The 17,568-nt window shown below is 44.1% G+C and overlaps 2 protein-coding genes and 1 non-coding gene across 5 annotated transcripts in view; 2 read left to right on the top strand and 1 right to left on the bottom strand.

Moving 5' to 3' along the window:
• The window catches only part of Apoa2 (apolipoprotein A2), a 450,260-nt gene that overhangs the window by 370,058 nt on the left and 62,634 nt on the right, over nucleotides 1–17,568 (bottom strand). The window lies entirely within an intron of this gene.
• LOC109693506 (low affinity immunoglobulin gamma Fc region receptor III) lies at nucleotides 1,576–13,149 on the top strand. Of its 3 annotated transcripts, none has more exons than XM_020174856.2 (5): nucleotides 1,576–7,319; nucleotides 7,734–7,754; nucleotides 8,091–8,348; nucleotides 10,731–11,063; nucleotides 12,150–12,276. In XM_020174856.2, the coding sequence occupies exons 1-4, from the start codon at nucleotides 7,235–7,237 to the stop codon at nucleotides 11,033–11,035; spliced, it is 669 nt and encodes a 222-aa protein (XP_020030445.2). In that variant the 5' UTR covers nucleotides 1,576–7,234; the 3' UTR covers nucleotides 11,036–11,063; nucleotides 12,150–12,276. The 3 variants fall into 3 exon arrangements, with proteins under 3 accessions (XP_020030445.2, XP_073903749.1, XP_073903748.1); XM_074047648.1 differs by having other exon boundaries at nucleotides 1,578–7,319; nucleotides 8,094–8,348; nucleotides 10,731–10,985; nucleotides 12,150–13,149; XM_074047647.1 differs by having other exon boundaries at nucleotides 1,580–7,319; nucleotides 10,731–10,985; nucleotides 12,150–13,146.
• Nucleotides 3,893–4,054, top strand: LOC141414163 (U1 spliceosomal RNA). Its single transcript, XR_012439247.1, has one exon. It is a non-coding gene; the product is annotated as a U1 spliceosomal RNA (small nuclear RNA).

The following is a 17,568-nucleotide window of genomic DNA, read 5'->3' as shown; positions in this document are numbered from 1 at the left end:
ATCCACTATGCGGGTCCTCTATGGAACAGGACTTATTGAAGGAATGTGCTGTTCTTATCATGGTGGAGATTTGCTTTGCTGCACTCCCCCTTTGATGTTGTTGCTTCCTGGTTCAGCAGTCTTTCTAGATTCCTAATTGTTGCATAAATTGTTTCCTTTGTGTAACATTTCAAAAATCTAAAGTAAATCTGTTAGAGTTTATTTTCTAAATTGGTCATCTGCTTCTTGAAGTATGTTGCATCCTATTGAATATGTGTTATTCGTATTGTTTCTTTGAGTTTTTTTTTTGACATTAAATATTGTATTTGTTTGCAGTTACCTAAAGCTGTGTCAATTATTCGCATGAATTATGAGGATTGTTTGATTTTGACTTATTGGGGTCTTGGATTCATTGTTTTTTTCCTACGTTTGTGTACGTGAAATATTTGTGGTTACTTTTCTGCATATTGTAAACTGTGTTAACAAGAGCCACTATAATATTGGTTTGTGTAGGTTATTTACAGAAGGCTTATGTTTTTATATTATATTATACAAAGTCAAATGGGAAATACAAAACAATAAACTCCTTTGTAATACATGTAACAAGCAAATTGATGTTATACCTTACTTGTTTTCTGAGAACTCAACAAGGAGAGCAAAAAATTTAAAAATATGTAAATCCCAGGAAAGTATTCATAGAAAGCTTTCAAATGCATGTCCTTCATGTGGGTATGTTCATTGGCACTGTTTATGTTACCCAAATATATTTTTCTAGTGGGTAAAGTAACATGTTAATTGCTTCCTTACCTCCATTACAGAAAATTAGGAAATATCCTCAATGCTCCTGGTTAAAAGCATTCTTACAAAGAACCCATTATGGAGCAATTTAAGAAAGAATGAGGTAGAAGGAAATAAGTGCAGAAGCCAGTCACGTTCTCATTGTAGTCTGCCTCTAAAGCACCCTACTAGAAAGGTAAGACAGAGAAATGAGCTCCACTATCTAGTAGGAAAATGACCTTTCCCTTTTCTGCCATTTTAGCTAGCCCAAGGCTCCTCAACGTTGATGCCAAGAAGTGGAGCCTGGACAGGAGGCCCAGGACCCATCATTCCATAGGAAGTGGCACCTTGCCTTCCATCTGGAGACACGGGAACTTAGACCTCCAGTGGTAACCTTTGCAGAGTGGGCAGGGTCCTGGTTGGGAATGGGGCTGTCTCCTGGGCTGTCCCCCATTTGAGCATTCTCTGCGGAAGTGCCCCTCCTGTCCACAATGGTACCAAGCTTGGGATGTAAGCCCCAGTCAGGTGGGGCCCTCTCTGAGAGCAGCAGTGAGGTCATGATGTCTCTTATCTTTTTCTCTCCTTTTAGTAAGGTCCCGGTATACAGATATGGCTAGCTGCATTAGTTGATCCAATGACTTTTCTTCTTCTTCAGCTACAGACTTTTGGAGTTTTCTACGAATATCTGGCACTGACCATGTTAAAAATTTAACTTTGAGGAGAACCTCTTCCACCTGTGACTCTGGGTCCACTGTGCTATGCTTTCTGATAGTGTCCTTAAGATGCTATAGAAAGGTAAGGGGGGTTTCTTCAAGGCCTTGTTGTACTGTAGTCACCTGGGAATAGTTTAGAGGTTTGACTTTGGTCCTTTTTAGCCCTTCCACTATGAGATGGATTAAGTGTTGATGCCATTTATCCTCCTGATCTTTTTTTTTTTTTTTTGGATTTAACAATGCTGAGGAATTGAACCCAGGACCTTGCACATGCTGGCAGACACTCTCCCACTGAGCTATGTCCTCAGCCCCAAATATCTTTTTTTTCTTTGGCTGTACTGAGATTTGTACTCAGGGCTTTATGTCTGCAAAGTAGCATTCTACTGCTTGAGCCACACCACCAGCCCTTTCACCATTCTGATTTTTCAGTGTGGATCTGTCAAGGGGACTGTGTGCACCTGTACGTATAGGTACATTTATTTCCTTATTTTTAGGTGCCACGGGCATTGGGGCTCATTGTAAATGGTAATCATTTCCAACCTCAGTGGCCTGGGCCAGAACCCATTGCTTTTCTAATTAGGAAAGAGTCTGGCCTAGTGGAAGCATAATATCCTTTTATGACAGTTGAGAGGTTTGGATCACAGAGATAAAGGCTTGAATGTATTTGTCTGGGGCATCAGTATAGCTGTCCAGATGTTTTTTTAATTTTCCTTAGATCTGATAGCTGGAAGGGGACATAGACTTGCCTTGTTCCTACCATTACCTGTTGAAGGGGGAAGCACCCATTAGGAGGTTGTGAATATTGGGGTGGCTTAGAAGGTAGGGCAGAGGGTGGAGCAGTAGGGGTGGGCCTTGTCATTGATAAGGGGCTTTTCTGGTCCTCCTTCCTATGTTTATCCTGTGGCTCACAAAAAATGACCAGCGTTTGAGTACCTAGATAGTAATTATGGAGCCAATCTGGGTGGTCTCAGAGATGAAAGAAAATTTATATCAGGGGCCTTAGTTCACTTTTCTTCCTTTTTACAGAAAAGGTCTAATTGGAGTATGGTATTGTAATTTAAGGAACACTGTGAAGGCCACTTCTCTTGGTCACCCAAGGTATACTGAGGCCAGGCCTTGGTACAAAGCTTCCATTTCTTCTCAACGTTTTAATAGACAGGCCAGCAGAGACCACTTGGGTGCTGAGGACAGAAGACTGGAAGGGGCAGGTCCCATCCAGAAAGATAACAACAACAATAAACTGGGTCAGTTCCCTTTTTGTCAGCATCCTGACTGAGAATAACCTTACAAATGAGACCAGGCATCCGTGTCTCATGCCTCCCCGCCACCCCCCCCCCATCTGTTGTCAGGACTGGGGAAAGTGAACTGGTCAGGTTAGACCACCTGACCAACGCAGTGAGAAGAGCTCTAGGACCCTGCCTTCTTGCAGCCTCTTTAATAAAGGCTACTTTTTTTTAGCAAAGTAGTACATCATCTGTAAAGTTAGAAAAGGGCATTCAGAGGGTGTCCTGGGGCAATAACAGTATCACAAAGGACAACTAGTGCTAATATTTGGAGGAAAAAATTTTTTTTATGCTGAGGCCAAAAGTATAGGAAATTTTAAATGGGAAGTTTAGAGACCACAGTAACACCCATTTTGCTGTTCCCAGGAGGTTATATTTGCTTTTTGAGACCATAACCTTGAGCTAATAATTGGTTTGCAAAGACTGGATCTGGCGGCCTGAGGCATGAGGTGAGGTTGTGAGCGGGGCTTGCACAAAGCACTGCCACCCCACACCTGGGACAAGTGACCCTGTCTGCCTAGGCCTGATCCTGTGGCCTGTCGCCCCTCCCCCATCCCTGTGTATGTGCGCCTGTGTGTGCTTATTTTTCTTCTCATCTCTTTTAGGAGGAGTGGTGGTGGGTCGCAGTCACCGCCATGTGTGGCTGGCGGTTTTGGATGTATGTTGGGCCCTCTCTATGGATTCTCTTAGCTATGGCAGGTGTTCCCGCTGTGCCCAGGGGCTGGAGTACACCTGTTTGTTTTCCCTCCTCCCCTTGTGGGGGCGGAGTTAGGGCGTGAGTGTGGCGGCTGCAGTTTTTTTGCAAGTCCCCTGCCTCCACTGGTGCCTAGCAGCTGATTTAAAGTCGATTTGGACTGAGGGGCCTGACAAACTAGTTGTGGCAATAACTTAAGAAAGTCGTGAGGTACCAGTTTTTCATGGGAGGCGAGGGTCCCAGTGAACCCCAGGGAGGGGAAGGCAGACAGAGATAAAGGAAAAGGCGGGACCAGGGAGGGAGCAGAAGCAGTGTAAGGGTTTTTTTTTCAAACTCACTGAAGGAAGACTGTTGCTGTTTAGAACAAAAGGAGGAGGCCACTCATCCTGAACTGCTTGGGAAAGAGGAAGGAGAGGCTGAGGATTGGGGGAAAAGAGAGTTTCCAGATACTTACCTGGCAGGGGAGATACCATGATCATGAAGGTGTTTTCCCAGGGCGAGGCTTATCCATTGCACTCCGGATGTGCTAAGCCCTGAGATTTTCCCAAATGTGGGAAACTTGACTGCATAATTTGTGGTAGTGGGGGACTGGTTTGTGCTCTCCCCTAAAAAAAAAAAAAAGAATTTCCAGACTCAACACATGAGGGAATATTGGTCACTACTGCTGTCCAGGTTGATCCTGCCCAAGGGCAGTACTGGAGCACTGGAAGCAAGAGGTGACCTCCACTTTTGGGCCATGGAAGCCATGAAGGAAGCATAAGAGATATGATTATCTATTTGCCTTGGACATGGCTGGAGGGATCTGAGACTTAGCTACTTTTGGAGCCTCAGGGCGGATCAGGAAGTTGCATCTCTAGCCTTTGGGTGACACCAGGGAGTGCCCTGGCCAGAACACTTTTTTAGCTTGAAGAGAAACTTTCCTTTCCACTGGCTGTTTTTAGATGTCCTCCTGAGCCAGTCAGATCTTGAAAGAGAGAGAGTGTTTAAGGAGAGGGAAAAAAAGCCTCAGTGCACTGAAGTCAGGCTCCACACACATAGCATTGGCAGTCTGGTATAATTTCCCGGCCAGCATCTGAATTCTCTCAGGCTGCCTGCCTTACAGCTGTAATGGGCTCAGAGCTTTTCCTCAGTTTCCCAAGGGAGAAACCCTTCTTAACTAGAGAGAGAGAGAGAGAGAGTGTCGGCCTGAGAGGTCCACTGTAGCTAGGCCATGGTTGTGGGGTTCTCCTGGAGAATAGACTCCACTGGAGTGCTGGACAATCACAGTCATGTTCCTAGGCAGCGTTTCCCAGTTTGGCACAAACTGTACCAACCTTGGTCCAGAAGAAACGTCCCTTTGTGCATCGCCAAAATGTTACATGCTGGTGTTGAAGTGTTGTGGGCTGGTGTTGAGGGTCTTTGCCTTCACAGGCCAGAGAACTGGCTCATGAGGCAGCTGAACGATGAGCCAAAGCTGGTATATAAAAAGTGGGATTTATTAAAGAGAAAGGAAAGGCCACAGCTAGAGAAGAGTAGCAGAGCCCGGAAGCCGGTAACTTGGTACTCAGGTGAAAGCTGGGTTTTTTATGGATGTTTTAACTCTGGGTTGGGGGGAGGGGGTTCTCATTGGCCGTGCATTTCAAGGGCTTTCTTAGGTGAACTGGTTTGGTTTGCACTTTTGTTGGGGGAGGGGAAACAATGTTGAGAGCATTTTGCTCATCAGCCCTTTGGCAGATCTATCAGACTCTGTGTTTCTCCTTTAGGATGCAGGAATGCAGGCCTCCATCTCCTCAGGATGCAGGAATGATATTGCTGTCCATAGGGGATGGGATAGTCACTCATCTGCCTTAGGTTATCAAACCCAACAGTCTTTCTCTCTAGTAAATCCTACTTCATATACCAGCTTTGGCTCATCATTCAGCTGCCTTACAAGCCAGTTCTCTGGCCTTATAGGCAAGGACCCTCAACACCGGCCTGCAACACCTCAAACTGGCATGTAACACTTTGTACCTTTTCTACCAAATTCCTTCCTTCCTTCCTTCCTTCCTTCCATCCTCCCTTCCTTCCTCTCTCCCTCCCTTCCTTCCTATTGCTTCTTTTGCAATATAAAGGATTAAACTCAGTGCCTCACACTTGAGCCATGCCCCCCCCAACCCAAAATACATTTCTGCACTCAAAATCTTTCTTGTGTGCATGGAGAGCAGGGGCAGGGAAAGAAGGTCTTGTTTGTAGTGTATTTAGAGACTTGTTTCCTGCAGAGAATGATCCTATTTTGTTGTTTAATGTTGATCATTTTGGGTGCATATCAGAAGGGTCTCTATCTTGTCTAGGGCAAAGCTCCTTTGGAACTTTCTGTACTGCCAGTGAGACAGTGTTGAAGTTGCTGATGATTCTAATTGGGAGATTTTTCTCCTTGTTCTCTGGTGAAGAAGAATCCTAGCAGAACATGTGGATGTAGTGAGGGAAATAATAGAGTTTTATTATAGGAAAGGGGTGAAACCAGAGTGGTTTTGGATCCTAGGCCCAAACTCCTGAGATTCCATATGCCAGCTCTGGCCACCTGCCCCTTTAGCCAAATAAAGAGGCATGGTGAAGGCAGAGAAAGGAGGTTTGTTACACGGCTTGGCACGTGCTGTGGGAAGAGGCAGAGTAAGCACTCAGTCCATCTTCAGCTTTGGGGTACAGATATGAGCTATAGGTGTAAGTAGACAAAAGAACTGGGGCAGGGGACAAAGGTATGCATAGTTTGACAGTCCCAGTCATAGGTATGGTCTGGTTGGTTATTATCTCAGTCTTTGTTTTGGGTGAGGTTCTAGAGTGACATCTGGAGCCAGGCAGTTGGTTCATCCTGAGGAAAGTTTACTGTTGGGGGTAGTTTCAGTCCCTTGTCATAAAGATGTTATCTGTCTTTCCTGGAATACAAGGTGATTGCAAAGTGATTGTAAAAAGAATGACTTAGAGCAAAGGCAGAAACAAAGTGGAGGAGAGATGCTGTGCTTTTCTCCTGCTATTAGTTAATTCATGGGCCCAAGAAGGAGTCAGTGCTTTTCAGCAAAAGCAATTTAAGTGCCTCTTACAGGAGGAAGGGGATTGCAGGTGAGGTCTCTGCCAGGTGGAATGGAGGTGCCACATGCATGAAAAGAAAAAAAAAAAAGGTGGGGAATTTTTATTTTAGGTCATTTTTATATCATCCTTAACTTGGTTAGGAGAAGAGTGTGTCACTCCTCATCTCCAATGGGCTTCCAGCCTGAGGGAGGACCTGGGTGGATTCATGCATACATCTATGCTAATTCTCAGGTACCCTAAATCTATGCAGGGGGAAATTTCCACTCTAATTTAACAAAGGATTTGCAATTGATATGGAATTCTCTGAGTTCAGAGGGGAAAGGTAAGGGATCACTGAGCAGCTGAGTGAGGTGCTCTAAATCGGCTGTATTTTTTTTTAAGTCCTGAACTTTCCCTAACGTCTAGTCTGCCTCAGCAGCCCAGGGACTATTGTGGAAACAGCACTGAAATGAGATGCCAACCATGGGCTCCATCCCCAGATCTACTTCCTGGTGTTCCCCCCAGCCCCCCCAGGTTCTTCACCAGAAAACTACAACAAGAGTTTTCACAAGGGCACCACAAGGAATACATGTAGAGAGACTTATCTGGAAAGCAGACTGCACTTCTAGTTTGGCCTGCTACTGATTAGTTAGCAGAAATGGTATCCCCTGACTGATGACAGTTGCACAAGAAGATGAAATAATTTCCTTCCTCTTTTCTAAGTTCGTCTCATAAACAACACTGGATTCTGGCCTAGTTCTAGAATGACTTTGGAGACCCAGATGTTTGAGAATATTCATCCTGGGGGTCAATGGCTGCTTCAACCACTGATAATTTTGCTGCTGTTTTGTGAGTGAGGGTCATTCTGGAATGGGGTAATTTCAGCCACTCCTACTGCTTAGACTTCAGGAACCAGTGCAGGGAGGAGCAGGCCTGGACTAGGAAGCTGGGGACAGATTGAAAGGGAAGAGAATTCTTACTGAATTCTTACTATTCCCATGGTTCCTGAGGTCAGAATTTAAAGGTACTTTCACAGTCCATGGAAAATCCATTTTGTACCAAACATTCTTGCTTACTTTGTACCCATGCTAAGTGGTGCAGGGATGGGATAAGGACTTGAGGGATGAGTACATTGATAAGAATCAACTGGAAGCAGGCTCTTAAGGTGGGTCCTGGAAAAAGAAGGAGCTCCAAATCCCCTCCCCCACCCTCCCCTTACACACACAATTAAATTTGTTCTTCTCTTCTGTCACTCTTTTACAGTTTCTGCAGACAGGCAAATTGGTAAGTTTGCTATTGGCTTGCTTGTTTTGATAGTGTTATTTCCTCAAAATGAAGTGCTGTATTTACTTTGTAGGGAAATGTCTCTCACCAAGAATCAGGCTTGGGGTCAGCATGGATATTCTCCCATTCCAGTAGGGCCTGGGATATTAGTCTCGGTTAACATCACAACTGGATTCATCAAAGACCTAAGGGGAAGGGGCTACTAAGTGTACACAGATCTTTGAGTGGGTGTATGATAACACTCTCCAGCTCTTGACTGCCCCTGGGAGCACCTTGGGAATCCATAGTCCCTCAAAGGTTATATATTCATATCCCTTTCTGCTCTCCAACCCTCAGCAGCTCTCCCGAAGGCTGTGGTGAAACTTGAGCCTCCATGGATCCAGGTGCTCCAGGAAGACAGCGTGACACTGAGGTGCCAAGGGTCCCACGACCTTTTGAACCACTCCACCCAGTGGTTCCACAATGGTAGTCCCATCCCAACCCAGGTCCAGCCCAGCTATGAGTTTAAGGCCAAGATCAATGACAGCGGGGAGTACAGGTGCCAGATGATCCAGACCAGCCTCAGCGACCCTGTACATCTGGGTGTAATATCTGGTCAGTATTTGGAAGACCCAAGAAGGGGCTGGGGGACCAGGAGAGGGGATCTGCTTATACCGCAGAGGCTTGCCTGTTTGGGGGCAAGCATTGTGTGAGCTGCTTGAAGTACTTATAACCATTCATTTCCTTTTTCTTAGTATGTGGAGGTGGTAGAGGCTGCAAATTCCTAAGAAATTCTTCAGTGTATGTTAATGGTTGTGATGACTTTGACTTTTATTCATGAATGAGATGATAATTCACCAGATGGCTTTTAAAAATTGTAAATTCAATTAATTTTTTCAGCAGACACATAAAAACAAAAAATAATGTATATTAATGGGATGTTTTGATACATGTATACATTGTGTAATGTTTGAGTCAGGTTAAACACACCTATCTTCTCAAACATTTATCATTCCTTTATAACATTTTTGCAAACATTTATTGCAAATTCTTTCTTTTAGGTTTTTGAAATATACAGTACACTATCATTATCTCTAGCCACCCTTCTGTGCAGTAGCACAGCAGAATTTCCTGCTCCTAGCTGTAACCAGCTCCCATCGATGGGCCCTCTTCCTTCCTCTCCCACTATTGATAGTGTAGTTTTTTTCAGCTACACATTGGTGTACAAGCCCTGAAGATGGTACATGTACATATCCAGGGTTTTAGATTTTTCTATTTAATACCAAGAATGTGATTTTTAAAATAGTCCTTCAGAGAGATCCTAGTGGTGTTGCTTTCTGTTGATGGTGCTCTAATGAAAGGGGAATAAATATTGAGTTAACTTCAAAACCTTCCTGATGACAGCTCATCTTCTCTCTTTGTTTCAGTACTGGGGATAGATGTTGTAATGTGGTATTGGGGACTGAACTCAGGTCCTAGTCTTACCTTCTCTTTTTGTATCTCACTAGTCCAGAAATAGCCAATTGAACTTATGGCCTCTCAATTGCTAGGCAAGCATTTGCTGTATCACTTGAGCCAAACATGCAGTCCTTTTTTGCTTTAGTTATTTTTCAGATAGGGTCTCACATTTTTTGCCAAAGATTGCCCTCAATGTCCCTGCCTAGCCTCTTGTACAGTTGGGACCACAGGTACGAGCCACCATGCCAGGTTTATTGTTTGAGATGGGCATCTCACTAACTTTTTGCCCAGAGTGACCTTGAACTTTGATCCTTCTGATCTCTACCTCCTGAATAGCTGTGCTTACAACCACACTCTGGGCTGTACAAAAATATTAAGCTCAGTAGTCAATGGCAGAGCCAGAATCAGAATCCTGACTTTAGATTTCTTTTTCATGCTATCTTAATAATTGTTTTCTTAAATGAATTTTCATTTAAATAAGATACAGTAAATTTGGATATTTGTTTCATAATAGAGCAATTCAATTTTATTCTCTGGAAAGTTTGTTGAAATATTCTTTATAGACTTGTTCTGCAAAGTAGCTGAGTTTTAGAATTGATTACTCTGCCATCAATGAAGGGTAGGAGATGGTGGGTGTTTATATGCAAGTAGGGAAAAGTGACGTTAAATTTAAAAGATTATTTTGTTCAGAGCCACAGTTGAACACTGAATTCAAAAGGTCACAGATTTTTCATTTCTTAAGTGCTTAGAAGATTCAACTCAGGGTGTGCTATGGTCTTAAGTGTTTATGTCCCCTTAAGGTTCATATGTTAAAATCCTAATGCTCAAGGTGATGGTATTAAAGGTGGGGTCTTTGGGAAGGTAAATAGGTGATGAGGGTGGAACCCTCAAGAATGGGAGTGGCCCCTCTTAAGTGAGGCCCACATTAGCTCCTGGGCCTCAATTCTACAAGCCAGGAAGTAGGCTCTTACTGTATGTAAAAGCTGCTGGCATTTTGATCTTGGACTTCTCACTTCCTAGAACCTTGAGAAATAAATTTCTGGGTTTATAAATCCCTAATTTATGGCACTTTATTATAGCAGCCTAAATAGACTAAGATAGAGTGGCTATAATTATTAAGGCTCTACTTCATTGTTAATATAGTTAATGGTTATCTACCCCACTTCCCAACATGTACTCAAAAGTCACCACTAAATCAGTAATTCTCAGATCATGAACACTGTATCTGTAATCAATGAATGTTTTCAGACCCTGGTCAGTAACTTGTACAGTTACTGAAATGCACTTCTGTCTCTAAATGAACACAGTGTTTCAAATTCCTCAAAATTGTTTTTTATATCTGCTCTTCATCTTTGGAATTTCTGGAAGGTTTTCTTTCAGAGCTCTCATTGACATAACACCATATTTTGCCTGTGAAGAGAATGCTCACATTTTCCATGAAGCATTTTCAATTCTCCCTGCCTGACATTCTTCCAAGTCCTATGAATAGGAAGGCCTAGTATCTTATGCTTGGCTCTTTTCTCCCTCTGTATGTTTCAGACTGGCTGCTGCTTCAGACCCCTCAACTAGTGTTTCAAGAGGGGGAAACCATCTTGCTGAGGTGCCATAGCTGGAGGAACAACCTTCTGAACAAGATTATATTCTACCAGAATGGAAAATCAAAGAAGTTTTCTCATTTCAGTGGCAACTTGTCCATTCCAAAAGCAAACCACAGTCACAGTGGTGATTACTACTGCAAAGCAAATATAGGAAAGACGTCATATACATCACAGTCTGTGACCATCACTGTCCAAGGTGGGAACCAGGGCTGTTCGAGGATCTTCAGCCCTTGGAAGCCTGGATGAGGGGATTACAGATCCTTTTCAGACTTTGGTACTTGCATTTTCCTGAATAGTCCTCTCAACATTAATGGAACCCTGCAGGTTCTAGTTGATCTGACAGCTTTGTTGATATTCAGCTCTATTCCAGTTTATTCCTTGTGGATTATGGAAATAGGTGTCATTCACTTGCAGTTTTAATGGAAAACATTTTTCCTTTCCACAAATACATCTACCAGACATAATCACCCTCTGTCTTTTTCATCTCATTCTCCACTTTGTCTCATGTCCCTCTATCACTAGGATTCTGACCTCTCAGCTTAGGCTTAAACTCTAGCTCAAGATAGCTGTATTGACTTGAAAAAATCCCTTTCTACCTACAAAGAACTAGGACTCTGTCTATTCTTGAGAAATTTTGCATTGTGGAATATTCAATGCAAGGGAGGTATCACGTACTGCCTATGACAAACTAGAGTTGGTCAGTGAACAGCCCCAAGTCCTAGGCTCAGAGGAGTGATGGGTGAAGATCTGTTGATGTGGTTTGTGGATTCCCTAGTTCAAGGTTTCCCAAAGGCTGTTCCTCATGAGAGACTCTTCAGAATTAAGAACTCCGTGGTCAAACTAATGTAGACCGTGCTGTGTACTCTGCTCCTGTCCTTCCATATTAATAATGTACATTAAAGGCCTTAAGAATTCCCACTGTAAGCCCAGCATGGTGGCACATGCCTGTAATCCCAAGAAGACTGAGGTAAGAGGGATCTCAAGTTGGAGGCCAGACTGCCCTACATAGGGAGACCCTGTCACAAAGCAAAGTAAATCAAAACAAAACAAATTCCTGTTACAAAGAAAGCTTTTAAACTGTACCATATCACATTTTGTGGCCACAAAATCTTTGTCTTCTGTAACTTCAGACAGATATGTCAGGGCCACCCTTTAGGAGCTGCTGATCTAGTGTTTTATTTGGGAAGGCAGAGAGATGAAGTCTTCTTATGAAGACTTCCTGGCCTGTCTATCTGCTCTTGGTCTTGCCTTCAGTCCCCGGCTGTGTGACTTCCCAAAGGCTCCCTACTGGAAACAGCACTGTTTATTCCTTATTTCTTAATGACTGTCATTTTTCCCATTCCTCTGTTTCTCCTACTAGGTCCAGAAATTCCATCTACCTCTCTACTTTGGTACCACATCACTTTCTGCCTGGTGATGGGACTTCTGTTTGCGGTGGACACAGGATTGTATCTCTCTGTGCAGAGTGGCCTTTCAAGCTTCATGGGGTGGAGAAATTCCAGTGTCACGTATCAGGGTCCACAGGGCAAATGACACCTCATCTAATGTCATAACAGTAGTGGCAGCAGCATCTGTTCAGACCTCCTGAAAGCAACCTGGACTATGGAGCCACCTTTTTGTCACTTCTTTGCTCAAAACCATTGAACAGCTTCCCCTTGCACTTAGAGTAAAAGCTAAAGCCTTGCAACAATGTACAAGGTGCTATGAGGTCTTTTTCCTCACTGTGTCTCTGGTCTCATTTCTTTCTGTTCGTCCTCACTTACTTTTGGTTATTCTTATTCTTTCTTGAACCTACCAGTTATACTTCTTCACAGGACCTGTTATTTCCTGCTTCAAGAATTTTTAGGGGGGCTGGTGGAATGGCTCAAGTGGTAGAGCATCTGCCTAGCAAATGTGAGGCCCTGAGTTCAAGCCCCAGTACTACCAAAAAAAAAAGAAATGTTTTTCTTTTCTTCCTACTGCCCCTGCTTGCCCTTGCACTTTTCTGCTCTGCATGGAGCAGCACAAGGACCTTATCAGAAGCTAATCAAATGTGCCCACCTGATCTTGGACTTCCGGTCTCTACAACCATGAACTAAATAAACCTCTTTTCTTTTTAAATTATCCAGTCTCAGATATTTTGTTATAGGAGTAGAAAACAGACTATGACCACGTCCTTTAGGCCTTTATTCAATGTTGTCTTTTCTGTGATGGTTTTTTGATCATTTGGTACAACTCTGCTCCCCTACCATATTTGGAATTCTCTCCTGCTTATTTTTCTTTATTGTACTTATCACCATCTGGGCTACTGTATGTTTATTTGTTTATTGTCTCATCCCATTAGAATATGAGCTCCAGGAGAAGTCACCTAGTTCAGTGTCTGGCACATGGTAAAGCACTCAATAAATATTTTCAGAAGGAGTAAATTAGGGCAAATATGGTGAAATATTATGTACTCATGTCTGAAAATGGAAAAATGACACCTGTTGAAACTCCAGGAATGGGGGGGAGGGTGAATTTAGCTATGATATATTGTAAGAACTTTTGTAAATGTCGCAATGTAACTCCAGTACAACAATAATATGATTTAAAAAAAAAGAATGAGTAAATTAATGTTTGAAATCAGAGACTTTTAGAACTGGAAAATCCCTACAAACAAGAAATCTGATCTCAGGGCTGGTGGAGTGGCTCAAGTGGTAGAGCACTTACCTAGCAGGCACGAGACCCTGAGTTCAAACCTCAGTATGCCCCCCTCCCCCCACTAAAGAAACCCAATCTCTTCATTTTAAATCTGTGGCTCAGGTGAAATGACTTGATTAAGAACAAACATGGCCGGGTGCCAGAGGCTCATGCCTATAATCCTAGCTTCTCAGGAGGCAGAGTTCAAGAGGATGGTGTTTGGAAGCCAGTCTGGGCAAATAGTTCTTGAGACCCTATCTTGAAAAAAATCCTTCACAAAAAAGAACTGGTGGAATGGCTCAAGGTGTAGGCCCTGAGTTCAAACCCCAGTACTACCAAAACAAAACAAAAAACCAAACCAACAAAAAGATTATACAGGCAGTTGATGTGACAGACCTTTCTATGGTTTGGATCATGCTATAAATTTTGTTCTACAACTTGGTTTTATTTTGTGCTCAATATTGGGGCATGAACATAATGTCTAAATCATTACTTTAATGTCTTCTACTTTAAATGATACCCAAACTAAGCTACTGAGCATTAATGGATATGATCAAGTGTATATGTAAAATTTTACTACATGTATAAACTCCCCTATGTTTGAACCTCAGTGAAGAGAACAATTAAAAAAAAAAAAAGAGGTGAATTGTGGGTCTGGGGACATGGCTCAGTGGAAGAATACTTGCCTAGTATATGTGAGGACCTGGGTTTCATCCTTAGCATGGAAAAGAGAACGCCATTGGAAGCAAATGTTCAAGTACATACCCTGCTTTAGGGCTATACTTTCAATTCTTGGGGGTATGGGGTGTAAGGAAATGTGGGCCCCAAAGTGACCACGTGGAGAGGAGTGATCTGGCCAAGAGATTCTTTATTGCCCGGTGGGAGAGGGAGAGAACAGAGAGCCGAGAGAGAGAGAGAGAGAGAGAGAGAGAGAGAGAGAGAGAGAGAGAGAAGGGCAGGTGCTTAAATACCCCTCAGTGAGACTCAGCGTGATCTGATTGGTTAGGATCTTATGGTTCATGCTGATTGGAGGTTGGGGCAGAAGAAGAATTCAAGCTAGACTTGAGGCAGGACCTTGACCCAGGAAAACAGAAGCTTAAGGGTGCAGTAAGAACTGAAATGTATCAGTGCCATTATTGCCAACATTCCTCCCTTTTTTGTTTGTTAAGGAAGGGGGGGGGGGGCGTTGTGTTTGCTCTTGCTTCTTCGAGCGGGCAAGATTTCCTCTTCCCTGAAGTTGATGAAGTTCCCTTGTGGCCATAGGTCATGAAGAGTCTTGAGCCAATCCTCCGACCTCCACATGGTGGGTATCAAAATCTTCATTTTTGGAGCCTGGGTGTACACCATCATGAGGCTCAGCACCCCAACATTGTTTGCCAACTGACCCTCTCTTCCCCTACATCGCCCCTTGCCAGCTCGAAGAAGCCAGAGCAAACACAACGCCCCCCTTCCTTAACAAACAAAAAAGGGAGGAATGTTGGCAATAATGGCACTGATACATTTCAGTTCTTACTGCACCCTTAAGCTCCTGTTTTCCAGGGTCACGGTCCTGCCTCCCAGGGCCACAGTCCTGCCTCAAGTCTAGCTTGAATCCTCCTTCTGCCCCAACCTCCAATCAGCATGAACCATAAGATCCTAACCAATCAGATCATGCTGAATCTCACTGAGGGGTATTTAAGCCCCTACCCCTCTCTCCCTCTTTCTCTTGGCTCTCTTGGTTCTCTCTCTCTCTCTCTCTCTCTCTCCTACCCGGCAATAAAGAATCTCTTGGCCAGATCACTCCTCTCCACGTGGTCACTTTTGGGGCCTACATTTCCAACATGGGGGATGGTTAGAATTTTTGTGTGTGTATGGTGCTGGGGATCAAACCCAGGGCCTTGCATGTGCAAGGCAAATATTCTACTGCTGAGGTTCATCTTCAGGACTTTAAGACTGCTGAGCCCTGCAGGGAAGGTTTTGGAGGAACTCAGACAAGCCAGTACCTGAGTAGGCAACAGTACAGACATGAGGCCAAGCTCCCTTTCCCCTTCTGAAGTGAAGCCCTTTTCTGGCAGGCCCTCTCTCTTGGTTAAAAGGTCTTGACTTTGGCTCCCAGGCCTGACCTATCTAGAATCAGTGAACTTAAAGCTGGCAGCTTCTCTCTCTCCTGGAGTTACTTCTTTTTGAGGATAGTTTGATTTTCTTCCATGGTGGAAGTTATTAATTTTACACTTTTTTAAATATTCCCTTTCTTTCCTGTACTGATCCCCTTTCCAGCACCACTGATTTCTCTAGCAGCAAACTCTGCCCGCTGTTTCTCACCAGTCCACAGCGGGCCCGACCTCTGCTCCCATTTCTCTTCCCCTTCCAAGGTCCCAGAAACTTCCCAGTGGGTTCTAATCTTCAGGGGGAAGAAAACAGTCACCTAAGGGGGAATTTTAGTATCTTTTTAAAATTTGGAAGTTTCCTTCAAATCAAGCAACACCAGGTATTAAAGAAAAATCAACGTTACATTTCTTTAATACTGAAAGGAAAGTGAAGCAGAAAAGAGACACACTGAGAAAGAATCTGCGACCTTCAAGAGGGACCCTCGGCCATCAGAGTAACCCTCTGATGGGAGCAGGAGCACGCCTCTCTTACAGGCTGGGGATTTTAAGCATCCTGTGGTGGGAAGAGGGAGGTTGGAGGGGGATGGGCACTAGGTAACATGGTTGGGAAGGAGGATGGGGGAGGTCATTGGGGTGGGCAGGTATGCGTGTTGTTACTAGACATTCCAGCCATTCCAGCATTTGCATTGTTTCAGTATTTCCTGACATTCCGGCAAATACATTGTCACAGTCTAACATCAAAAACAAAACAAGCAAACAAAAACCCCACATGCAGTCTAGTTGCTTCCCTAAGAAGCTGCTATCCTCGTTAGTGCAGTGGTGAATATCCTGGCCTGTCACGCGGGAGACCGGGGTTCCCCGGCGGGGAGGTTACAAGTTTGTTCTATTTTTGCCACCATTTTGGTTTTCAGTATAAGTCCAACACCAGGAAGTCCACAATGCTCTGAATTAGGTGACTGAGCCTTTCTGAGGCACTCCCAAACCATTAACCCCTTATGGGGGTTTTCTTCTGTTTTCCACTCTGCTTTTGCTTAAAAAAAAAAAAAAAAGTTCGGAATTAAATAAATGGAACAAAAACTCAAGCCCCCAGTCCTGGTGGGAACCCACCTGGACTGTAGGGTGTAGGACAGAGTGGGGCCGCAGCAATTCACTCTTCACTTCAATCCTCTAGCTCGGAAGCCTAGGCCACAGAGAAAAACTCATACTGATGAACGGATGACACGCGCAGGAATTTCAGGTGCTCAGGGTTCTTGAGCCTGCTCTGAGAATGAAGGCACAGACAGACTCTAACAGCAGAGGTCAGAAAGATTTTATTTGCAGAGAATTTAGTTGGAGAAAAGAGAAGAGAAAGACTGCATATTGGAGAATGCAGGGGGACCTGGAAACCGGTGATCCCCTGGGTCAGATTGGGGAGTGGGGTTTTATAGCCTATTTGCATTGCCTGATGGTGGAGATGCCTTTCAGATGCAAACAGGCATTTTCTAGGGAGGAGAAGTGTCTCCTTGACCACTTATCGCCTTTTGGGACCTCCCGCAGTCCGTCCTTCAGTCCTTCATTCCCCCCACTCAATGGTTGCCCTAACTGATGTTAGGGATAGGGACGACGAAGTCTGTTCAGTAACTGCTTCCTGCTGACAGGGGGCGATGAAGGGCCCCGCAGCGTCAGGGCTGACCACGAGAGGGGTTGTCAAGGGGACCGTGGTAGTAGGTCGTTTTCATCTCTACCAGAGGCCATTTGTACTTTGATGGATTCTAGATGAGAAGAAACAAACTTGACAAGTAAGTTTAAAATGCAAGGCCCAAACACAAGCAAGAGGATAGGGCAACTACAGGCCCCAGGAAGGGTAGGAACCAAGTCCTGGAGGGGAGCCAGGATTTTATTTGTTCCCATACCTGAGTAGAAACCTGAGTTTCCAGAGATTGCTCCCGGAGCCATTTAGCCTGTTGGAGAATGTAATCTGCATGTTCCTCTACAATACCTGAAGTGTTTATATATGTGCAACAGGAGGTATTGGCAATGGCACATACCCCCCCT

The sequence above is a fragment of the Castor canadensis genome, chromosome 11 (assembly GCF_047511655.1).
Source record: "Castor canadensis chromosome 11, mCasCan1.hap1v2, whole genome shotgun sequence".
Classification (NCBI taxonomy): Eukaryota; Metazoa; Chordata; class Mammalia; order Rodentia; family Castoridae; genus Castor; species Castor canadensis.
Note: the sequence above shows the minus strand (reverse complement) of the source record. Positions and strands in the feature narration are given on the sequence as shown.